Source organism: Erpetoichthys calabaricus, chromosome 18, assembly GCF_900747795.2.
Source record: "Erpetoichthys calabaricus chromosome 18, fErpCal1.3, whole genome shotgun sequence".
NCBI lineage: Eukaryota > Metazoa > Chordata > Cladistia > Polypteriformes > Polypteridae > Erpetoichthys > Erpetoichthys calabaricus.
In genome coordinates, this window is record NC_041411.2 from 49,089,983 (window position 1) to 49,115,817 (window position 25,835).

The 25,835-nt window shown below is 39.7% G+C and overlaps 1 protein-coding gene across 1 annotated transcript; it reads left to right on the forward strand.

Annotated features, from left to right (window-relative positions):
* Positions 1-842: 842 nt before the first annotated feature.
* On the forward strand, positions 843-25,494 carry bckdha (branched chain keto acid dehydrogenase E1 subunit alpha). Its single transcript, XM_028825510.2, has 8 exons — positions 843-1,005; positions 10,479-10,658; positions 10,829-10,915; positions 18,706-18,814; positions 18,951-19,112; positions 22,000-22,206; positions 24,179-24,320; positions 24,443-25,494. Exons 1-8 carry the CDS (start codon positions 886-888, stop codon positions 24,783-24,785), a joined length of 1,350 nt encoding a protein of 449 aa, XP_028681343.2. The 5' UTR covers positions 843-885; the 3' UTR covers positions 24,786-25,494.
* The last annotated feature ends 341 nt before the right edge of the window (positions 25,495-25,835 follow it).

The following is a 25,835-nucleotide window of genomic DNA, read 5'->3' on the forward strand; positions in this document are numbered from 1 at the left end:
CCTCTTTCTTTAACTATCGAACCCTGAATCGTGTTATGAAATTGATTTTTTTTCAATCTAAAAAGAAGTCTCGATGCATGCTCAATAATCCAGGTAAGGAAATCCTAGAAATTTGATTCTGTTCATCTGGACAAAGTTTTTAAGTGGGAGAAATATTTCGAGACTTATCCAAGTCTCTTCCTCAGTCTCAATTGACTGCAGGTTTCCCCAACCTTATAAACAGTACCTTTGCTTAATCACAGAGACTAGCACCATTGACAAAGGGCCAGTTGATCAGTGATATGCAAATTGTCCACTGATTAGTAGACGTGTGAACCATTCATAGAGGGTTGAGGAATGGCTGCAATCACAGCATTGTAAGATGGCGACAGATGTATCCTTAGGCCCCCTCCTCTGTTCAGAGGAAACCTGCAGTCAATTGAGACTGAGGAAGAGACTTGGATAAGTCTCGAAATATTTCTCCCACTTAAAAACTTTGTCCAGATGAACAGAATCAAATTTCTAGGAATCTAAAAAGAACTACAACAATAATAATATAAACAGAAACTCGGATTCTGGTCTCATGATCGGACGAAGGCATATTAATAACGATTTTATCATCTTTTAGGGTTACAGGGTTAATCCACGTTACTTTCTTGCAAGTAAATCAATGTGTCAGAGGACAGACGACAAATCTTGGGGGCGTGTCGTGGAAGGCCGGGGGCGTGGAAGGCCAAGTCTGCGACCTGCCGCCGGACCCTTCTCCCTTAAAATGAACCTATTTAACCTGCGAAACGCACATAAATGATTGACAGGAAGAACACCCAATCGGTGTGGCTGAAACTGTATCACGTGATTCCATGCGTTTCCTTTTTCCGTATACTTGAATTTTCAATCACAGCCAAAATGGCGTCCTTGAGAGGGTTAAACATTATGTGCAGGATACCTTTTAATACAGTTTGCTACCGAAGAAACCTTTTCCCACTTAGTGGTCGGCTCAGCCGAATACGGGCATTTGGGAGTACCGTGAGTCATTTTTTTATTCTGTTTACAACCTTATTCTTAACAGCCAGGTTGCAAAGAGTTCAGGACTGCAGTAAGTGACATTCACTGCGACTGGATAGCGTCAACCCAAATGGCATTGGCGTCATTAGACAGCTTGTTTCTGAGATTTTAATTTGACTTTGGCTGCATATTTAGTTCTTCAACGTACCAGATTGTTGTTAAGGTTTAATAGACCTTTCATCATTGTAGTCGCAATGTCTTTGGCGACATGAAGCTGATTGGTCAGTTGCGGGGGCGGCGTGTGGCCACGTGAAGTCTATTTGGGTTCTCACGGGTTTCCGTCCGACAAGTGTCCTTTTAAACTTTGTTGATCGGTTTGATTAAGCTGATAACTTTCATACTGACTAAAGGCAAGCCCAGGTTGAAGTAATTAAAAACAGACCTCATAAAGTAAAATGCACAATTATTTAAGCACAAGATTTCAAATTCAGGTTGGCTACTTATATCCGCAGCTCTATGGTTAATATAGAAGGAAACATTTAAAGATGTATTTTGACTTGGAATATCAAACCTGTTCAGCATTTTCATAAGTAACATACCCCACAGTGGTCGGGCATATAAATAAGTGCCCCTCTACGTGCTACACTTTATGGAAAGAAGTTTTTGACAACCATGTTACCATAGAAACCCATACTTGACGGAAGTCCTGACGGAAGCTGCAAAAAATGTATTAACTTTAGATTCGGGCAAAAGGTAATAGTGACATACCATTCTTGAACACCCAATATTGAACTGAGGATCTTAGAGGTTTGGGCATTTATTAGTCACATATGGCCGCAAAGTTCCATTTTCAGCAGCAACGCCTTCAGTGTCCAAACTTCCTTAGCTTATCCTTAATTAGTCATGTTTACATGCTACTTGGTTATTACAGCAAACTTCGTAAATGTATTAGCACTACTGAAACATACTATTCTGTTGAATCGTGCTTACAAGCTACTTGCATTCCTGAACTTAATTTCTGAGTACAATAATGGCCAAATTGAGTCCGCTTTCCCAAGAAACATGTCAGTTGATTGTTATTTTGGAGAATGAAAGTTCTTCCATTTGACAGATTGCCAGGAAACTGAACATTTGTTACTGTCTTGAGAGAAATGGGGAAGCTGCATTTAACAAAGATAGAAAAAGAAGAAGGTCCAGATGGGCAGCTGCGTAAGAGGATAAGGATTCAGAATCCAGTTTGAAAACCAAAAACAACACCTTGCAGGTCCTCAGTTGTCTTCTTCACTAAATACACACCAGTGTGGCTCTGAGGCTAAGGAACTGTGCTGGTATCTGGACAGTTGACTGCTCAAATCCCATTACTGCCAGAAAAGATCCTATTCTATTGGGCCCTTGAGCAAGGCCATTGACTTGAACATTGCTCTAGGGGTGCTGAACAATGGTTCATCCTGCACTCAGACCTCCAAATGTCCTGCAAAAAGACAGTTTTCCCACGGGAATTAAAACGGTGTACCAAATACCAAAATAAAAATAAATAAAAACACCAGTGTCGTCTGCAACAGAGAACATGGTAACATGGCATTGAATATATAAAAAAAACAAAATGAATGCATATTTTTATGTCATTACCAAACATATGCTACTTTAATTAAAATTAAAATGACGAGACCAGTCACCCTGGGCTTAAATTTGATTCTTTTAAAGTACAAATGGTAGGTTTTTCTTAACAATATTTGACACAGCTGAAGAAAGGTGTTCACTCTCACAGGTGCTAACAGGTACTTGCATGCTGCATCGGCCAAAGTGGAGAAATAGACTGCATTGCTTTTATAGTACTGAATGCTGCTATTATTTCCGGAATTGGAGGGCTTTCTGAGATAGTGAACTGCAAGAAATAACAAATCTACAAGTTTAGAAACATTGATATGTGTAATAATTTTGCTTCATTTTTTTAACCCACTTAATCCTGAACAGGGTGGTGGGGAGTATGATGGAGCCAATCACAGCAAGCACAGGGCACAAGGCAGCAACAAACCCTGGACAGGGTGTCTGTCCATCGCAGGGTAAACAAACACACACACACACACCTACGTACAATCCTAATCACACATTAGGACCAATTTGGTATTGCCAATCCACCTAACTTGCATGTCTTTGGACTGTGGGAGAAACTGGAGCACCTGGAGGAACCCATGCAGACATGGGAAGAACATTAAAACTCCATGCAGGAAGGACCCAGGAAGCGCATCCTGGTTTCTTTACTGTAAGACAGCATCTCTACCACTATGCCAACCTATGTATAATAATAAAAAATAACAGATTATTATTAGCTGACCAGATGTGTGGTGTATAAAAACAGGACAACTGGTTGTGATATTATGAGCATGATACATATTGATTTGTGTGATATAGTGGGCATTCTAAGCTTTTATAATGTGTGATTTGCGTCCTATAGGGATGTTACGATACCAGAAGTTTAGTATTCAATGCCAATATCAATGAAATTTCACAAAACTTGATACTTTGTAATAGCACTGCAAAAACAGAAATCAAAATCCCATTCAACCACTTTTGTTTTTTTGTTTTTTTTTAAAGTACCACCGTTATTAAAGTGAGCAATATTGTGCCTTTTTGTGTAATAGAAATGTAAATGTACTAATACATTTACTCATTAGGCTGACATCTTTATCCAAGATGACATTAGAACATTAGAACACTCTAGACGAGAACAGGCCATTCAGCCCAACAAAGCTCACCAGTCCTGTCCACTATTTTCTTCCAAAAAAACGTCAAGTCGAGTTTTGAAAGTCCGTCTTACTGTCTACCACACTACTTGGTAGCTTATTCCAAGTGTCTATCGTTCTTTGTGTAAAGAAAAACTTACTAATGTTTGTGCAAAATTTATGACGTATAACATTTGGGATACAACTGGTTCCATTTCTTTTGTTTTTCCAATTGAAACATGGACAGGTTTGAAGTCCAAAACCTAGACCACTGTAACACCCTGCCTGCCAAAACTATGCCACAGTAGTAACAACAGCTTTAGTGCTGCTGCTTTGCAGTAAGGAGACTGTGGAAGATTGTGGGTTTGTTTCCCGGTTCCTCCCTCTGTGGATAGCGCTTTGAGTACTGAGAAAAGCGCTATATAAATGTAATGAATTATTATTATTATTATTATTAAAATACTGATATACCCATCAATAAATTACCCAGCTATTGTTTAAGTAAACTAGTATTGGCATTCATACAAATTAAAATACAATGTAGGGCTTGAATTTTAATGCATGATGGACAATACCTAATTTACCTTACCATGTGTGCATTACTAATTTATTCTCTGACTTGTGCTCTCTCGTACCTTACTTAAAATGGAAATTCAAACATTATTATGTCTGTACAGCAGAATTAGCAGATTCCAATACAATTCAGGATATTTTAAGTTAAACAGATTCTTTAAATTTTTTTTTTTAACAACGTTCTTTTGAAATCTGGTTTGTCAGAGAATTCCTCATGTTAGGTTTTGTAACATTTGTTGTTGGAAGATTATGTTTGCATGATTAGCTGGTTAAAAACAAACTAAAGAGTAACAGATGAGTCAAATTTATTTAGTTTTCAAATGTTACAAAATCCTGGAACTTTAATTTTCCAAATCTTTACCATTTTTATTTATTTATTTTTCTTTACATGTGTCCAAACATTAATTTCTGGTGTAGAATCAGTCTTGTCAGCTTTACACATATTCAGAACTATTTTAAACATCCTCTGTTGTGCTGTTTTCAAAGTATCTTTTATGGTTGATCAGACTTTTTTATTGCTTAGTCCTTGCACTAGTTCAGATGTAGAATATTAACTGGACCTACAGGTAGACTGCATTACACTTGCTAACACACCTTTCAAATGTATGACATACAGTATGTACGTTTACTACATTTGTCACATTTTACGCATGATTGGAATAGACAGTAGTTTATCTTCAAAAACCAAACGAATGAAAACAAATTTAGCTTTTCCATATCCTTTTGCCTGTCATGTCCACTTTGTGGCATTAAAGACATTTTATTTTGGTATTAACAATTAGAGCAGTTTATTTTCTCACTAGAGTAGGCAAGCCAAATAGCCACTTCATTTAGAAACTTGCATCGACTTTTACTTGCTACAGCTGTTTGCACTGCCAGTGCGCACAGTCTTATATGCATAGCATGCATGGTACATGTGATGTTTCACTTGTGACTGTGCACTATACAGTACCAGTTAAAAAATAAACGGATGCTTAATAGAACATCTTTTGATGTGTTTGATGTAATCAGAAAATGAATGCTTTCTAGGGTCTGTATAGGAAACAGTATTAGAAAGCTATTCATTGTGTCATTATTTTGTCTCCTCTTACAAAATCATGACACTACAAGTTGAACAATTAAAACTCACATTTGATCAGTCAAATCATTATGTTAACAAAGTATGCATGAAGCTATTTATCAACTAATTCTATAATGGGATTAAGTGTTAATAATGAAAGCTAGTGTGCTTGTTTTGGCTTTTTCAAAAATAATAATAAGCACGATTCCCACAGTCACGTGCTGAAATTCTTCCTGTCTTAGGGACATAGTATTTCTAGTTGTGACTTCTGTTTTTCTTTTCAACATGTAGAGATGTTGTTAACCGCCACCTTATCGTGGTGGAGGGGTTTGCGTGTCCCAATGATCCTAGGAGCTCTGTTGTCCGGGGCTTTATGCCCCTGGTAGGGCCACCCAAAGCGAACTGGTCCTACGTGAGGGATGAGACGAGCGGTTCAAACCTTCTGTGATGAATGAAAACTTTGGACGGCGTTTTCCCTTGCCCGGACGCGGGTCACCGGGGCCCCCCTCTGGAGCCAGGCCTGGAGGTGGGGCTCGATGGCGAGCTCCTGGTGGCCGGGCCAGCACCCATGGGGCTCAGCCGCGCACAGCCCGAAGAGGCAATGTGGGTCCCCCTTCCCATGGGCTCACCACCTATGAGAGGGGCCAAGGAGGTCGGGTGCAGTGTGAGTTGGGTGGTGGCCGAAGGCGGGGACCTCGGCGGTCCGATCCTCGGCTACACAAGCTGGCTCTTGGGACGTGGAATGTTACCTCTCTAAAGGGGAAGGAGCCTGAGCTAGTGCACAAGCTCGAGAGGTTCCGGCTAGATATAGTCGGACTCACCTCGATGCACAGCTTGGACTCTGGAACCAATCTCCTTGAGAGGGGCTGGACTCTCTACCACTCTGGAGTTGCCCCCGGTGAGAGGCGCCGGGCGGGTGTGGGTATACTTATCATTTTAAGGGATACTTATCATTTGTTCATTGGGGTTTACCCCGGTAGACGAGAGGGTAGCCTCCCTCCGCCTTTGGGTGATGGGACAGGTCCTAACTGTTGTTTGTGCGTATGCACCGAGCAGCAGTTCAGAGTACCCACCCTTTTTGGAGTTCCTGGAGGGGGTGTTAGAGGGTATACCTTCTGGGGACTCCGTCGTTCTGCTGGGAGACTTCAGTGCTCACGTGGGCAATGACAGTGAGACCTGGAAGGGCGTGATTGGGAGGAATGGCCCCCCCGATCTGAACCCGAGTGGTGTTTTGTTATTGGACTTCTGTGCTCGTCACGGATTGTCCATAACGAACACCATGTTCAAGCATAGGGGTGTTCATATGTGCACTTGGCACCAGGACACCCTAGGCCTCAGTTCAATGGTCGACTTTGTGGTTGTGTCATCGGACTTGCGGCCACATGTCTTGGACACTCGGGTGAAGAGAGAGGCGGAGCTGTCAACTGATCACCACCTGGTGGTGAGTTGGCTTCGATGGTGGGGGAGGATGCCGGTCAGGCCTGGTAGGCCCAAACGTGTTGTGAGGGTCTGCTGGGAATGTCTGGCAGAGCCCCCTGTCAGAAGTAGCTTCAACTCCCACCTCCGGCAGAACTTCGACCACATCCCGAGGGAGTTGGGGGACATTGAGTCCGAATAGGCCATGTTCCGTGCCTCTATTGTTGAGGCAGCTGACCGGAGCTGTGGCCGTAAGGTGGTCGGTGCCTGTCGTGGCGGCAATCCCCGAACCCGTTGGTGGACACCGGCGGTGAGGGATGCCGTCAAGCTGAAGAAGGAGTCATACAGGACCCTTTTGTCCTGTGGGACTCTGGAGGCAGCTGATAGGTACCGGCAGGCCAACCGGAATGCAGCTTTGGTGGTTGCTGAGGCAAAAACTCGGGCGTGGGAGGAGTTTGGGGAGGCCATGGAGAACGACTTTCAGACGGCTTCGAGGAGATTCTGGTCCACCGTCCGGCGTCTCAGGAGGGGGAAGCAGTGCAGTGTCAACACTGTATATGGTGGGGATGGTGCGCTGCTGACCTCGACTCGGGACGTTGTGGGTCAGTGGGGGGAGTACTTCGAAGACCTCCTCAATCCCACTAACATGCCTTCCAGTGAGGAAGCAGAGCCTGGGGACTCAGAGGTGGGCTCCCCCATCTCTGGGACTGAGGTCATCGAGGTGGTCAAAAAACTCCTTGGTGGCAGGGCCCCGGGGGTGGATGAGATACGCCCGGAGTTCCTCAAGGCTCTGCATGTTGTAGGACTGTCTTGGTTGACACGCCTCTGCAACATCGCATGGACATCAGGGACAGTGCCTCTGGATTGGCAGACCGGGGTGGTGGTCCCTCCCTTTAAGAAAGGGGACCGGAGGGTGTGTTCCAACTACAGAGGGATTACACTCCTCAGCCTCCCTGGAAAAGTCTATTCGGGGGTCCTGGAGAGGAGGGTCCGTCGGTTAGTCGAGCCTAGGATTCAGGAGGAACAGTGTGGTTTTCGTCCTGGTCGTGGAACAGTGGACCAGCTCTACACCCTTAGCAGGGTCCTGGAGGGTGCATGGGAGTTTGCCCAACCAGTCTACATGTGTTTTGTGGACTTGGAAAAGGCATTCGACCGTGTCCCTCGGGGAATCCTGTGGGGGGGTACTCCGAGAGTATGGGGTACCGGACCCCCTGATAAGGGCTGTTCGGTACCTGTACGATCGGTGCCAGAGCTTGGTCCGCATTGCCGGCAGTAAGTCGAACCCGTTTCCAGTGAGAGTTGGACTCCGCCAGGGCTGCCCTTTGTCACCGATTCTGTTCATAACTTTTATGGACAGAATTTCTAGGTGCAGCCAGGGCGTTGAGGGGGTCGGTTTGGTGGATCCAGGATTGGGTCACTGCTTTTTGCAGATGATGTTGTCCTGTTTGCTTCATCAGGCTGTGATCTTCAGCTCTCTCTGGATCGGTTCGCAGCCGAGTGTGAAGCGGCTGGGATGGGAATCAGCACCTCCAAATCCGAGACCATGGTCCTCAGCCGGAAAAGGGTAGAGTGCCCTCCAGGGTTGGTAGCGAGATCCTGCCCCAAGTGGAGGAGTTCAAGTATCTCGGGGTCTTGTTCACGAGTGAGGGAAGAATGGAGCGTGAGATCGACAGGCGGATCGGTGCGGCATCCGCAGTAATGCGGGCATTGCATCGGTCTGTCGTGGTGAAAAAGGAGCTGAGCTGCAAGGCGAAGCTCTCAATTTACCAGTCGATCTATGTTCCTACCCTCACCAATGGTCATGAGCTATGGGTAGTGACCGAAAGAACGAGATCGCGAATACAAGCGGCTGAAATGAGTTTCCTCCGCAGGGTGTCTGGACTCTCCCTTAAAGATAGGGTGAGAAGCTCAGTCATCTGGGAGGGGCTCAGAGTAGAGCCACTGCTTCTCCGCATCGAGAGGAGTCAGATGAGATGGCTCGGGCATCTGATCAGGATGCCTCCTGGACGCCTCCCTGGTCAGGTGTTCGGGCACGTCTAACCGGGAGGAGGCCCCGGGGAAGACCCAGGACACGCTGGAGGGACTATGTCTCTCGGCTTGCCTGGGAACGCCTTGGGATTCTACCAGAAGAGCTAGAACAAGAGTTCCCAAAGTGGTCGATATTGACCCCCTGGGGTCGATTTGAACTTTCTAGGGGTCGATAGTTTCAATGAAAAAATTTGGGGGTCAACGACAGCAAAAATAGACCCCCTTACTACTGCTATTTGTTTGTTACTTCAAAATATCTATGATTCCAATAGGTACCTAATTAAGAAGTAAAATCATTTAAAAAAAAAACATTTTACATACCAAATATGCGAACGAAAAGTTAAAATGTGTCATTAAAAGAGTCACACGTAAGAATGCATGAAAATACATGTAGCACAAACATGTCTGTTCATTGTCTTATCGAACATATCAAAGCAAGTGCGGATATGAAAAACCATTGCATGTAATTAGGGGGTCCACGGTTTTAAAAGTTTTTGGTAAAGGGGTCTGCGGCTGAAAAAAGTTTGGGAACTCTTGAGCTAGAAGAAGTGGCCGGGGAGTGGGAAGTCTGGGCATCTCTGCTCAAGCTGCTGCCCCCGCAACCCGACCTCGGATAAGCGGAAGAGGATGGATGGATGGATGGATGGAGTTGTGATGTTGTATCATCATCACCATAAGCCATATGTAGTTGTATATGTAGTTTCGTTTTCATGTTTTTCTCACATATTGTATTATTTTGCTTTCTTTAGTAATTTGTCTGCTTGCAATCGTGTGAGTCCAGTACTGACTGTTATTCTATATTGAAAAAATCCATAACTGTTATGTTTTTGGAACATTGGTATCATCTGGTACTGAAAGTATTGGTTCTTTTGACACATTTAAGGTGTAATCTGTGTCATATAATTGGCATTCTGTATGAAATGTAATGCACTTTTAAGAGCTTCAACACAAACTATTCCACATGTCTATCTTTGTACCATGGATCAAAGACAGTAGATAGATAGATAGATAGATAGATAGATAGATAGATAGACACAATAATGCTGGAGGAAGGTAAAAAAGGTTAAATACCGTACATTGATTTTTTAGTCATATTCTGCAAAAGTCATGAAGATAGTATAGTGTAATGAATTCCATGTTTTAATACAATCTATGAGTTATCACAGAAAACATTATTTTGTTGGAGCATTGCCAGATATTTGTTTCTTAGTTTTAATTATGTCTCTGTCCGAAACATGCAATAAGTTGACTTGCAACATTGCAAAATAATAAATATGATTACATTAATATTTAATATACAATGTATAACAAAAATTAAACTTTGCTTGCTGCTAAGTAAAGAAGATCGGTATCACAATGAGCCAAGATCATGCTATGGTATTGGTATTTCAAAACGTAATACTAAGATAACATTTTTCAGACTAATGTAATGCTGTGTAAAGAAGTAAAACACAAGAAAGCAACTTACAGCTCAGAATGTTTATTATATAGTCTGGTTACGGCATTATCTTGACTGCAGCTGCTCATTTAGTATAACAGGATCTTGGACTATGTTTGCCCAATTACTGAAACTTCATTATGGTTCCAGAAAAAAGTGCTTGATAACAAAGTAGTTTTTCTTAACCCATAAGTGGTTTATTCTGAAATAACTTTTTTCAGTGTTCTTTTCACTCAATAGCTTTTTCACCATGCAGGGTCCAGTTCTGCAGCAACAACCTTTTAACACCCCAGAGGAGAAGCCACAATTTCCTGGAGCTTCTGCAGATTTCGTGGAGCGTCTTGAATTCATTCAGCCTAATGTAATCTCTGGGATCCCCATCTATAGGGTGATGGATCGACAAGGTCAGATCCTAAACCCTGCTGAAGATCCTAAGGTAATTGAACAAGCATCTGTTGATGTCTGAGGGTGATGGTTTTATGGTCTGCTTCTTTTAAATGAAGCAGTGGTGAGTATTCCTGAATTTTCCTCAAACTTCTAGTGACACTAGGGCACCTTCTCAAAATTATAATTAGTATCAGCAGAATGTTTTCTTGTTATTTTCAGATCCCCAGGGAGGAGGTACTCAACTTTTACCAGAAGATGACATTACTAAACACAATGGACCGCATCCTGTATGAGTCACAAAGGCAGGCAAGTGAGATTGGCCCATTATCTTGACTCCCATGATATCATAGGAAGGAAATTTTATCTTCAAGAATCTAAAGGTTTTAATGTTCATTTGTGACATTTAGTCAGTATTTCTTAAAATGCATGTTTTAAGAAACTGACAATAACATTCTCTGATGTAAAGATAGAGACAAATGCTAATGCAAGAGTGGAAAAAAAGGTCTTCACATATATATGAAGCTGCACTTCCATTAATCTCCTTATTGTGCATTTTGAAAATTTTGCGAAACCAAAAAAAAATGGTAATGGAAACATACAAATTTTGAAAAAACTCTCAAAATTTGCTTAAAAGGTTATACGTACATACGCTTGAGGTGTTTTTTCTGGTGATTCAACAAAGCAACAATTTGCAAAACTACAGTGGAACCACTTTTTTTGCATTTAGGTCACATGACATTATGTAAATTTTCAAATACCTGTGCAAATGTGATGTGACGAATACAGCAGTATCATGAGCACTACAGGGTGATCCAACACAAATATCCCTAATCATTAATTTGTCGTCAGCAAACGCCTACAGAATAATAGATGTCTAGTTGTTCTTGTTAACATAATCCTGATACCCATCTCTTGGTGCACGAATAGGGATATGTAAGCCATTGATTGCACCATACACCTGAGGTATTTTGTGTGCCGCGTAATTGCGCTGCAAAAAATGCCATACCTCTTCCACATCAGGTAAAGTGATGTATTGCCTCATTAGTTCGGAGAATTTGGCCTGACACACCCCATATACACACCTGTGAACATTGGTTTTGTTCACACCAAAAAAACATGGTGGTTATGAGCTTCTCGGTCAGGACTGGCTCCCTCATGTATTCTACGGCAGAGGACACAAGAGGGCCTATTGCACTGCATAATTCCATAAATGTTGAACTGCTCATACTAAAATTTTGAACCCACAGCTCCTCAATAAAATCACTTTGGACATTTTCAAAATAATCCCTAATATGTTGCCTCTGCTAAGTATGGGGAGTTTGCATTCCCTTTATTGTATTTATTCACTCTTGTTGCCTCCAGTTAAAAATGAACATGGCAATCGTAGGCACAGTTGAAATAACAGAATCGGCACCCATCGGTGTTCATTTTTAATTTCAGTTGATAATCCAAACTTTATTTGCATAAAATCATACAATGGTAACACAGACAATTTACATTTGTGTTTTGTCAACTTTTGAGAAGTATTGATTGCATATAAGTGCAATGGAAACGTAGCTTTAGATGGTGATGCAGGTTGTTGCCATTTAGGTGAAGCTTATTTTAATAAGAGCTGAACTGGAGCTGTTACAACTTGAAGCCAGAATAATTTTATGGGGGCAAGCCCTACTTAGAAATAAGATAGCCCAAATGGAAGATGTGTCCTAGCTAACTGTTTCTCTTTTCGTATAACTTGGATGCCATTTATAAAACTTTTGCCAGGATTTGAGCATGAAAATGCAAATGCCAAAAAACAGAAAAATGTGTATGCAAAAAAAAAAAAAGGTGATCTATAAAACTTGGTGTGTGGGCATTTCTGTGCAGTGTACCTTTATAAGTCTCATTAAGCTTTTGAATGTGTTGTGAGCTCTGCGTGGTTGCTGCCCTGAAACAGCCGCTCATAGACTATGTTAATAGACCTTATACATATGTAATCACAATGCTGCAGAACTTCATTAGCTGGTAGAGCAGCCTCGCTTCTGATGCATTGAGATCCCGCTCCCTGTACTGAAGAATATCTGGTTGTGCTCTGCAACTGACCACACAAGATCAAGCGTGGCATTATATCACCTCTCCTCTATGTTCAGGGAAAGGCACAAGGTTGCCAGTGTCTGAGAGCATAGCCGCTCTTACCTTGCACAGGTAATGACATGATTGCTATTAAAATAAATAGTACAGGCCATATGAAAAACTGAGGGTTCAGCCAGGTACCTTACCAACAAGCCAGCCTTCACATACAGCACAGTCTGCCAAATTCACTTTGCCTCAAAATAAATGTGAGAAGACAAACAAAATGACATCTTTTATTGGCTAATTAAAAAGATTACAATATGCAAGCTTTCGAGGCAACTCAGGCCTCAAAATAAATTAATCATGGATTGACCCAGGCTATAGAACCATGACTTTATCAGTGTCATCTAGTCGTTGCGTGTTAATGGAATGTAACTGCCTACGGTTAACAAAATCAACTTCATTCTTGCAGTATGAGTGTAGTAAAGTAAGGAGAACTGGACACTGCTACAAATTGCCCTCTTATGTTGGCAAAATGCATGCAACAACACCATATGAAAACTGTATGTAGCACCTTGCTGGTCAGTTAATGGCTTCCAACCCAGTGGGCATGATGGAGAGATGCTTGGCTAAGATATTTCTGACCTGTTGGCCAGATCCCTGAGGAGTGAGAATATGCAGCTGGTATAAGCTGATGAAAAAATAAAAATGTTCAGTGCGAATACACAGCATTGATTCTCTTAAAAAGGAACTAGAATATAGTCTGTGTGCATCATACTTATTACTTTTGAGGTGTAATATGTTTGTCACGTCAACACACATTCATATTACTTCTCAATGATATGAATCAAAATCTTGACATCTTGTCACTAATTTTAATAATGTTATGGTTATCATTTATTTTATTGTACTAAACTTGTCCTCTACTGAGAGGTAAGATGTTATTTTCCTTTCCATGTACTTGTTTTTTGATAATTGTAAAGAGAATTCATTTGTTTTTGAAAAATATGAAATAATTGGTTCCATAGTTTTGCATGTTGGATTCAGTAATGTTCATTTTTGGCAGTTGGAGATCTTTAGGAGATTTTTAAAACTTAAGTGGGATTTCTTTGTACCTGTATCATCATCTCTTATATTGTGACCGATAGGAGGCGCTGTCGTCCCCTTGAACCCTCAGACCACTCGTCAGACACCAGGTAAAAGTCCAGAATTATTATTTATTATTATAATAACGTGCACAAAGCACCACTACTCCACAATATTCTAATAAACAATCAATAATCCACAACAGTTAATTAATCCTCCACTCCCAGCAGCTCAGTCGCCCTTCCTCCCAACATGGCTCACTGCTAGGATTTCCCACAGTCCTTTTAAAGTCTTTGAACCGGAAGTGCTTCTGATCCCCCCATACCCCCCCCCCAAATCCCCCCCCCCAGTCCATGTGATTCCTAGCACTTCCGGGTCAGATCAAAACTCTTCTTTTCTTCAGCCTGGAAGTATATCATTTCTTCCGTTTCTGCGATTTTGAATTACTTCCGGGCTATATGGAAAGTATAAGTCCCTAGGCCTCCCTGCAGCATCCTCCAGTGGCCCCGATGGTATCCAGCAAGGCTGTGACGAAAGACTCCAAGTTCCATGATGCTCTGCTGGAATTCGGGGTCCTTCCACGTTGCAGGGATGGCTCCATCTGGCGGCTTGGGGTTGTTGGCCAGGATATACGGCCGGCAATCCCTCACAATATATATTTCTCTTCTGGTTCGTCCTGCTTCCTCTTCAAAAGCGGTCCTGCCCACACGCAGCCGACACGGCATTTCTCGATTGCTATTCGTCCTCTTCCAAACCCTTCCCCACGCTGCCTGTGGCTCCTCTTCAAAACCGGTCCCGCCGACACGGCATTTCTTGATTCCTATTCCTGCTCTTCCAAACCCTTCTCTATGCTGCCTGAGGCCTCCCACACGCACCCACGCCGCTTTTCTCGATTCCTATTCCTCCTTTGGACAACCACGTTCTCCGCTCCTCTCTCATGACCCCATTGGTGTCACGTCACCGCCCTATATCTAGCCTGACCGCGTGACCTTTCACTTCAGCCATGTGTGCACCTGGGAGTCTTTTCCGCAGCCTGGTACAGGAAGGTACTCTATCAACCATTGGCATTGGTTTTGCTCCTTCCTATTTTCATTATACTGCGACAGTTGTTTCCTAAGCCTTTGTCATAAAATGAATGACAGTATCCCTAATTTCCGCCAAATACTGCCTGTTATCTTCCGTGGTTCTCAAGCCCTCACCGTTGCCTCTTCCATCAACAAACACAGGCTGTGGAACGAATCGAAAGTCCTAAAACTCACATAAAATATGAGAGCTCTCGAAAGTGAAACTCAATTTGTTCAATGGCTTCTTCAAGTTCGGGAAGGTAAAACTAGAGACATGGCAGAACTACCTTCTCGATGTTTACCACAACAACAAGACCCAGTTGTTCAACTTCACGGTGATATTAATTTCTTGACTGTGACTCCCCAAGAACTTGCTATAAGACCAATACTGAACGTCACAAACGATGATTCTCTACATATTAACAACAAAGTTCTTGATCTTATACAGGGTGAAAAAGTGACCTTCAAGAGTGTAGATACAGTAGTCAGTGGTGACCCTAATAATCAACTAACGTACCCACAGGAGTTTTTACACACCCTCACACCAACTGGCAAGCCTCCCCATATCCTTCATCTGAAGCTGCGAGCTGTAGTTATGCTCCTCCGAAATATTATGCTATAAAAAGGTCTTTGCAGCGGAGCAAGACTCATCAATACCCAAATACATACAAATATTATTGAGTGCAAACTGATCGCTATCCAAAATTCTGAAACAATCTTCATTCCTAGAATCTCTCTCCTTCCTTCCGACACCAATCTCCCTTTTAAATTTAAACGCACACAATTCCCACTCAGGCTCACTTTCTCCATGACTGTCAACAAGTCCCAAGGACAAACGTTTGCAAAGATTTGCATTAATCTACAACAACCAGTCTTCAGCCACGGTCAGTTGTATGTGGCGTTTTCTAGGGTTAGATCTTTCGACTCATTATCTGTTGTCTCCACCAAAACACCTATTCACAACTCCATCTTTCAAGAAGTATTTATTTCTTCTTGATTTCTGAATTCCTTTCTCACCGTTTTCCGTTCCTATTCTTACACCGCCTTATGCTACGGCGGGTGTTAGCTACTAATTGTTTACATTCAAACAGACATGGCACAAAGGTTGTACTGGCAAGACATTACGTAAATTATGACTTTTTAAAGTTGGGGTTGGTTTAACTCAGTTTTATACCTTTGTTATGCCCCTAATGCAACATGTAGAAGAAAATGCAAATGTCATGCACTAATTATAATTTTTATATAAATACCTCCATAGCGTTGCATTTTATTCCAGAAAAACACATAAAAAGCATTTCGGCATGAAAAATTACATTTTTATTAACTCTCAAAGGTATAAAAATGATTCAAATAATAATAGTAATGATGAATAAAAATAATAATATGAAATGAACAATAATAGCAAAAATAATAATAACAGTAATAATACTACCAATGATGCCAAAACAATATATTGTGTGATAAATCTTAAAGCACGGTGAAAGACACAGTCCAACGTCACAGTCAGGACAATAATAGTGTGTTTCTTTTCGGATTTTCTTTCCAGATTTATTAGTTTTTGAACAGCACACTGCACAGGTACAAGTTGGATTCTGTTCTTTTTTTCTGTTGGAGGTAAATAATTAATAAAATGTCTACCAATAAGACACTCTGGATTGATCCGCGTGCTGGGTCAACCATGTCTCTTTAGCGGTAGCGTGGACGGTGGATGTGTGGCAGTGATTTGTTCAACAAGCTGGCATGTAAAGTTTGCATGAGATACTATTTTGCCAGCTTTTTCTTTGTATAACACGAATGCATTCCAAATACACTGTTCCACCAGATGGGAAATATCTTTTTGTAATATTTCTTTTGTTGCCTCCATGTAATGGGACAGAAAGTCCATTCTTGATTTACACCGCTATTGTAGCTGACCACAGCACAAGGGTTCTGTGAAGTCCTTCAGGCATGCCACAATGGTTAGGACGCACTGTTCATATGTGTCAGTCTTTCTTTGCAGCTGGATGTCAAATAGCTCTGGCAAAGTTTAAAAACTAGCCATGGTTACACGGTAAGGTAACCTTCATCCAGCATAGCATCTATCAAAGTCTGCACCAATGACATAGCACCTCTGTACTGATTGTATTTTGGGTCAAACATTGTCCCTTTCTCTGTGTACAGAACCAAATTGTAAATGTACTGTTTTTGAGTCGCAAAGCTCATAAAGCTTTATGCCAAATCTTGCACTTTTTGAAGTGATGTACTGTATCCATGACAGTCTGCCCTTTATAAGCCATGAGACTTTCATTGATGATGACATTGCGGTCCAGAATGTAAACACTCTGAAATTTTACTACAGTCACCTGGTATATCTCCCAAGTTTTCTTTATTTTCGGCGCTTGATGAGTATTGTCATCAAATTTTTCATTGTTGGTAAAGTGCAGATATTTCATAATTAGTGAAAACCTACACTCAGACATAATTTCTTCAAAGAATGGCAGCACTGACAGCACTTCTACAGCCAGAGTGATTCTAGGTTCCAACGCTTATGCAAGACGCATCTGTACAGTTGCCGGAGTGACTTTTTGGACTAACGTTTTTAGCACGTTTTTCGCAGCCTGAGTAACGCGCCGCTCTAACTCTACATTCTGGAACCCTGGTTATCAGGAGCTGTCAGTCTTGGCATTCTTCTGTTGTTTGTTCTTTTCATTTGTCAATAAGTAGCCAGTTTTGCGAATGATAATGTTTATGAAGACATTATGTGAAGGTCCACATAGGTGGAACTGTAAAAATAAGCATGACATTGGACAAAATCAGGGTGTCAAAGGTGATAGTCATACCTATTAAATTACTCCCAATATTAAAGGAGTACTTCACCCAAAAATTATTTACTTGCTCCCATGTAGTTTTGTATTGATGGCCGAGAAAAAATTTTAATCTCTTGTTTTAATTCAGAACACAGTAGAGAGAGAGAAAATTTTATGATATAATAATAACCACTAATGACCGATTCAAACAGCAAACAATGTGAAAAACATCCAAGGGGGAAATAAAAATCTCACGTTTCCTAGGTCACATAATCCACATTTTAGTTATCCAGTGTATGCACCTGACTTCAATTCAAAAACACTTGTAGCATAACATGTACTCTTAATTATTTTGCCTTCATATTGTACATAAAAGCGAGAGTGAAGATTGAAAAGATTTTGATTGCAGAGAAAACTTTAGTTGATTTTACTGTTGGAGTCTACAGAATTTAGCTGCATTGCACCATATGTACCTTAAAACAAGCACACATTTGTCTGACATGACTGCACATGTACTAATCATTTCACATCAGTATGATGGCAAATGAGGACACTTGTATTGTCGTTTATTGATGCAAGAATGTCTTAGAAATGAATACATCATACTGTTCTGACAAGTATTTGTATATACTGTAAATGCTATAATTATAAGCACCTCCAGCAACTAAGAATTAAATATAAATATTAGAAAAAATGTAATATTCGTAACATAATGCATTTTTAAAGTTTTGCCAAATGTATGCATTTTCTTCATATTTGATAAAGTTAATGTTATATGAACAGTAGTATAATAATAAAAGCACAATAATTAATTAACATAAAGCACCACAGGAGTAAAAGGGCATTTTTAGTAAAATGCACCCTGCCAAATCTTAGGTTTTCATTTCACCTAGGCATTATATAATGGGTTGGTGATAAGTGTCAAGAATGTATATACGTGCATTTTTTAAATCTGATTCAGAGAAAAATGTGAAAGAAACCAAGCTAGGCAAATATTCTGAAGTCAATCTCTTCAAAATGCAGCAAAATGTATTATTTACACTGTTAGTGCAATAATGTGAAAGAGTATTTTTCTCTCGCTATATGGTATTTGTCTTCCACTTGCTAACAGGGCCGAATATCCTTTTACATGACAAATTATGGAGAAGAAGGTACTCATATGGGTAGTGCTGCAGCTCTTGAACCCACCGATCTTGTATTTGGGCAGTATAGAGAAGCAGGTGAGTAGCTATTGTCTTTTTTAGCTGGTCTACTTTGACTGTTGTATTGCTTACTGAAGGTTGGGACAAAGTATGCTGAAGTGTTCCAATGAAACCCTGGTGTTGTTTCTTCTGTGTTGCTGTTTTCTTCTAACAGGAGTGCTGATGTATCGTGGTTTTCCTCTGGACCTCTTCATGGCGCAGTGTTATGCTAATGCAGATGATCTTGGCAAGGGTCGCCAAATGCCAGTGCATTATGGATGCAAAGATCTCAACTTTGTCACCATCTCTTCACCACTGGCTACACAGCTACCGCAAGGTGAGTCTATTTTTCATGTTTTGCTTTTAAATATCTTGCAGCATTTTGTATCGTTGAGTGTATTTTGAGAATGGTTCAGAGTTAGTTACATTATTTTGTTTTCAGCCATATTGTAGTATTAGGTGTAAAATCAATTCTGGATCTTTGCTTGGTGCAGTGTAATGTGTAAAGAGATGGAAAATTAGTAGCATCAGCACGTGTAGTTTCCCTGTGCTCATTGAAAGTGAATTACATTGTCATGCTCATTAGTATGTATTTCAGAAAGTGTGTTGTCTGTTGCATAAGAGCTACATAATCATTAACAAATCAGTAACAGGCTGTGTCGCAAATGTAAAACAGTACAGGAAACATACTGTATATAACTATGCAACATACTCATTAAATTGATACACAGTATCTGTTTAAATTAACAGTAATACAAAAATCCATAAAATTTTGCTCAACAGTTTCCAGAGGTCTGGTGCTTCTGCTCAATGTTGGTTCCTTTCTTGTTGCCAGTACTGCTGATAACAGACTTTAGCTCCCTGACTAGATACTAGATAAGTGGGATAGATAATGGATGGATGTGCATCCAGTAAATTAAAAATCTCTAAATCTAATAAATATTATGCTAACAGAAAATCAAGATTACAGAGTTAATGGCCAGTAATCCACTTAGGAGGAAGTAAGAAAAAACTCTCAACTGATATTGTTGCTACTTTACATTGTGCTTTTAGGTCTTCTGATTCCTCCAGTACTTATGTGATGCCTAACAGGATTTCCATGCATCCTGGAAAAATATTTTAGTCTAATTTTCTACTTTTGGCAAACACCTGCAACTCAAAAATATAGTATAATGTAAATTTCTTGCATTGTTTCGAAAAATGAATTTTTATTTATTTTTTTGCTTTCAGGAAAGTGTTTGAAGTATGTGCTAAGCCAACAGCTAATATGTTTATTTACGGGATTGGAAGTACACTGTTACGTTTACTTCCCAGAAAGATATTAGCACCTGAACTTACCTGAACCTCTAGTCAGTGATAATGATTATTTGCAGCACCTGCTGAATGTGTAAAATTCAGCTGATCAGCAAGTTACTTAAGTCATTTTATCATTATTCAAATATAGATCGTCTTTAGAGTGACTTGTTAATGTTACCTGCAGTGCTATTGTGTTACATAACATATGGGAAATTAGAGAATCTTGGTTGTATGTTTCATGTGAATGCCCTTGTGATAGCTACCAGTCAAAGTGGAAATGTATCTACCCAAAGTTTCTGAACATAAACAACATTAGCTCAGCCAGAAATGGCTTTTTGCAGTGAGTAATGCAATACTCACCTAATGAGGTTCAATTACTTTTCATTTTCACAAAAGAGAGACCAGATGTTTGTTTTTCCATGAATTGCCCCCAGACTAGTAGCACATCTAGACGACTATGTTGGAATATGTGTTTCACATGCATTGTGTGCTTTAAAAAATACTGTATGTACTGTAGATGCAAAATAGTGATTTGATAGTGAATAATATTTTGTTTACTAGTGTATAAGTTTTGTGATTAATCCTTAGCTAGCATGCTACAGATTGTGTTACATGATTTGATGTAAAAAAGGCACAACAAATGTGCATTCATACAGTTAAAGCAGATGTGTATTAACTAACTTGTTACAATTTATCAAAGTTAAGCTGGGTCTGTGGTAGGTGGGCCTTTCTGTGCATTTGTTTCAGCATCTTTCTTTAAGAGTGCAGGAGTTCTTGTTCTTGCAGCATCTTGTTCTTAATTCCTGCATTTTAACATTTATCAAACAGGGGCTGGAAAATGACTAACTGAATGAATGTGTGAAAAGGAATAAAATGGTCATTATTTACTTCGGTTTGATAATATGCAGTTTCATCTGTTCATTACTGTAGCATTAAAAGGAAGTTACTCATATTGCAGGTCTGTCTTTGTCTCCCATATAATGTATTAAATTGATTGGCAACTCCATCCATGGTTGGTTCCTGCTTAAACCTCATGCTGCTGGAATAAGGTCCTGGCTGCCTGTGACCCTGAGTTGGATTAAATGAATTGATTCATGAAGATCTGCATTTATAGTATTCTGATCCCTTCAATTTTTGCATGGTTTATTTTGTTATAAATTTCATATTAAATATAAAATTAAATAATATTAAATTGGTAAATTGTCAGGTCCTCCCTGCGTGGAGTTTGCATGTTCTCCCTGTGTCTGCGTGGGTTTCCTCCCACAGTCCAAAGACATGCAGGTTAGGTGCACTGGCGATCCTAAATTGTCCCTAGTGTGTGCTTGGTGTGTGTGTGTGCCCTGCGGTGGGTTGGCGCCCTGCCCGGGATTTGTTCCTGCCTTGCGCCCTGTGCTGGCTGGGATGGACTCCAGCAGGCCCCTGTGTTACGATATAGTGGGTTGGAAAATGACTGACTGACTGGTAAATTTTCCATTTTTGGCCATTAATCAATTCCATAATGACAAAGTGAAAACATGTTTTCAGAAAGGTTTGCAAATTTATTATATTATTTGTTTATTTATTCTATCATTTTTAAGTTTCCTCAATTTGCTAACAAGTAAGAAAAATATTTTGTGATAGTGAGCACATCTTTTTATGTTTTCATGTTTATCTCTTATGACAACATTTGCATTTACATGAATTAATTAAAAATAATGAAAATGTACTAAAATGGTTTTAATAAAACTTAGATGAGAAAATTGTGTCAAATTCCGGAAAGATCATTTGTACTTCTCCCTAACCTGCTTTTTCAAGGCAGATGGAGTCTATCCCAGATTAAAGTTTAATGAAATGCTTGAAAAACTAAGAAAGTTTTAAGATTTAATATTTATATTTGACTATCAATTTTCAGTCTTATATATTGTGATATTTAATTCTTTTGTGTACAGCTGCTGGGGCTGCTTATGCCTTGAAGCGTGAAAACAACAATCGTGCTGTAATTTGCTACTTTGGTGAAGGTGCAGCCAGTGAAGGAGATGCCCATGCAGGATTTAATTTTGCTGCCACCCTGGAATGTCCAATCATCTTTTTTTGCAGAAACAATGGCTATGCTATCTCTACACCAACAAGTGAGCAGTATCGTGGGGATGGTATAGGTAAGTAATCCTAAAGAATAGTGTTGTCATGCAGTAGTGTTTATAGAAGTGTTTATATCAGACACCCAGACCTTTATGTATATTGGACGATTGTTATTGTGACCTTTCATTACTTTGTTGGGGGAAAAAAAATCTAATATATATATATATATATATATATATATATATACATACAGTATATATATATTTAATATGTTACCTGTGAGATAATGAACAGTAAAAAAAAAAAAAAAGATTTGTTCCTTATTCTTCATTTGACCAATGACGTCATAGTCAGTTTTTTAAATGCTTGTAGTTATTATAAAAATAGTTTAACACCAAAATGAGACAAAAACATTTAAATGGTAAGCATTTCATTTTTCAACATTCACTAAAAATATTAGTACAATATAGATAAAAATTATTATAGTAAATCTGTCTTTAGTCAATGTGTTATTTTAATTTTTTTTATTAATCTAGATAAATTTGTCATTGTATAGTGCATTGCCACAATCAATTACACTCACACAATGATTACACTCATTTACAAGTATAATGTGTTAACAGTCAATTGCTAAACTACACAACATTTTCATAACAGAAATTATTCTCAATAATTAACATAAAGTGCAGTTAGCATAGCATATGACCTTGTGACGATGGAGAAGAACAAAGCAAAAAATGCAGCTAACGGTATTCCTGAAGAAAGTAGCACCTCGGTTGTACACATTCTGTTTCAGCAGGCAATGTCACAGTTCTGATGGGTGAAGCTACCCTCCACGGCCTGTGACTTTCTGCAAACTCATAATCATATGATGAAAACATGAAACTGTATAAAATGCCACAGTAACTGTTGAATCTCAGGACTCTGAATATCTGATGTCTTGATCTATATACAAAAGTGTGGCAAATATAGCAGTGTCTGCAAGTGCCAGAGTAGGATAATAGATTGTAATGGTACAGTCATTAATACTACTGCTCCAATTGAATCCTAGCCCAGTTCCTGTCTTTGCGGAGTTTGCAAATTGTTTCATGTCTGAATATGATTTACCTTCAGATATTCAGCTTTCCTCCCACATCCCAGAAATGAATGTTATGTCAAATGGCAAATTTAAGTTGACCCAATATAAATAAGTATGTGTGTATGAAAGCATGAGACCTGTAATGGACTCGACACCCTATCTTCTGCTAAATGCCTCTGGGTGGGCTGTGACCCATTCATGCTGCAACTGGAATAAACAGTTTTGATGACAGATGGACTTTTTTAATGGTCTGTTAAGTTTCTTTGTCTTTGAAAGGGTGAACAATCAGCCTATATGACACTGGAGCTTTTAACTTTTAAACATGCCATCATTTTAATCTTGAGCCAATTACTATATAGATTTGTAAATACAACCAATGAATGATTAATTCAATTTATTTTTCCCTTTCTAAGAATGTTTCTTTAGCATAACTAGATCTGTTCATTTTTTTCGGTGGCAGAGAATTGATAATTGCATGGTCATAGGTTTGAGTCCAGTGCATGCATGACACAAGCATTTTCAATATACAATATGCCAGCCAGTTTACACAAAAAACAAACAAGCAGTAATAAATACTTTTTTACCATTAAAGATGCATTATTTTTTTTACTTTTATAAAAATGTTTTCAGGATTTTAAAGGTGACTAATGATTATGAAAATGCTCAGTTGTTTCCTTAGAATATAATTTTGTTTTGTTGCCACAGTTGAACCTAAGGTGGAAATCTCACTACTACCTGGGACACCACCTGTCTAGGGTTAGCTTATTCTTGTGAAACCCAAGTCCTTCACGAAAAAAGTGTCAGTGTCTCCCTGCATTTACCTTCCACATACTTTTATGCTTCTCTGATGACAACCATATGTATAGCATGCCGTGAAACGATTAGAAGGGGTAAATGAACTCTGAAATTGAAGTTTTGCCTTTGGTAGCCTTATCAGCAGTTCATCTGTTTGTTCATATTTTTTATTTTAGCGGCTCGTGGACCAGGATATGGCATCATGTCAATCCGTGTTGATGGAAATGATGTATTTGCTGTTTATAACGCTACACGAGAGGCCCGACGTCGTGCAGTAGCAGAGAACCAACCATTCCTCATTGAGGCCATGACTTACAGGTAACACTTTTTTTTTAATTTTAAATCCATATCATTGAGATACATATCACTTATTATTTAATATTTTCTTCAGTTTTATTAGTTGTCAATTACTTGTCTAACAGCTCTATTAATTTCTGTAGGATTGGCCATCATAGCACCAGTGATGACAGTTCAGCTTATCGCTCTGTAGATGAGGTTAACTACTGGGACAAACAGGATCATCCAATCTCTCGTCTGCGCCATTACATGGTATCACGAGGCTGGTGGGATGAAGATCAGGAGAGGGCGTGGAGAAAGCAGTCTCGTCAACATGTGATGGAGGCTTTTGAGAGGGCTGAACGGCGCCTTAAACCCAGCCCAGACAACCTTTTCAGTGACGTATACGATGAGAATCCACCGCTGCTAAAGAAGCAGGAGCAAGACTTGTTCCAGCACATTCGACAGTATAAGGAACACTACCCTCTGGACCTGTATGAAAAGTAGATTTGTAGCTATCTGGTTTCCCAGATGTCTGTACTACTCCTGCACTCTTAGAGCTGTGGATATGTGTGGATGACTGTGTGCTCTCTAGCCTCCTTAATTATTCAAACAAAACAGCTAGTAGAAGTTTGGCCTCAAGTCTAATTTTTCTGTGGAACGTTTCAACTTTTTGCAGTTCATGAGACAGCAGAATAAGGTAACAGGATGGCAGACTGGTATGTGGTTCTCACATAGTGCCTAGCCGTGGACTTGAAAGTCTGACCACAATTCTGTCTTTAAAGTACTTAACCACTGTACATGATAAGACCCCAAGAAAATAATAAGTTCTCTCAGCCATTGTCAGACTGTGTGGAAATGTGCAGAGTCCTGTTCATTAAAATGTTAATTTATAATTTGAAAATGAATACAGTATCAAAGTAAATAACGGCTAATAATAGTATGCAAGTAAAACAATGATCTGTCTTCACAAATAGCCAGCTGAACAACACTATGGAAATTAGTTCCTTTATTCAGAGTTAAAACCCCATGATAATCTGTTACATAAAATTTAATAAGCTACACATGCAATAGATGTACATCTTAGCAAGCTGCAAAACTATATAAACACGGTACTTTCTATGCAAGTTTATCATTCTGATGTCAATTGTCTATTCAAAACTAATGTAAATTTTCTGTACACATTTAGGTTAATAAACTGATTTGGAGCACTGTACATCTTATGGTAATGCAAGCTGATGAGTTGGAATCTAGTTTTGGGTTTTAGGCCATTGCGTTATAATAAAACAGGTCAACAAACATATGAATGTTAGCTAAATGACATCTGCTTTATAGCCCCATATAAATATCATTCTTGTGACTGAAGGTGCTGTCTCATGATCAATCCGATGATAACCAAGTGTGTCAGATATTGATGGACTTAAATAATTCAAAGGTTATATTTATGTATAGGTGCATAAGTTATTACGTTTTGTACTTCTGTCCGGTGGAGGGCATTTGGGAGGCAGGGTATGAGGTGTTCTTAGCGCTTCCATGTTTGTTTCACTTTGATATCAT

Coding starts and splice junctions, on each gene's coding strand:
- bckdha (XM_028825510.2), top strand. CDS start 886: ATGGCGTCCTTGAGAGGGTTAAACATTATGTGCAGGATACCTTTTAAT. Junction 10,916..18,705: donor TGTATGAGTCACAAAGGCAG/GCAAGTGAGATT, acceptor ACTTGCTAACAG/GGCCGAATATCCTTTTACAT. Junction 18,815..18,950: donor TGGGCAGTATAGAGAAGCAG/GTGAGTAGCTAT, acceptor TTCTTCTAACAG/GAGTGCTGATGTATCGTGGT.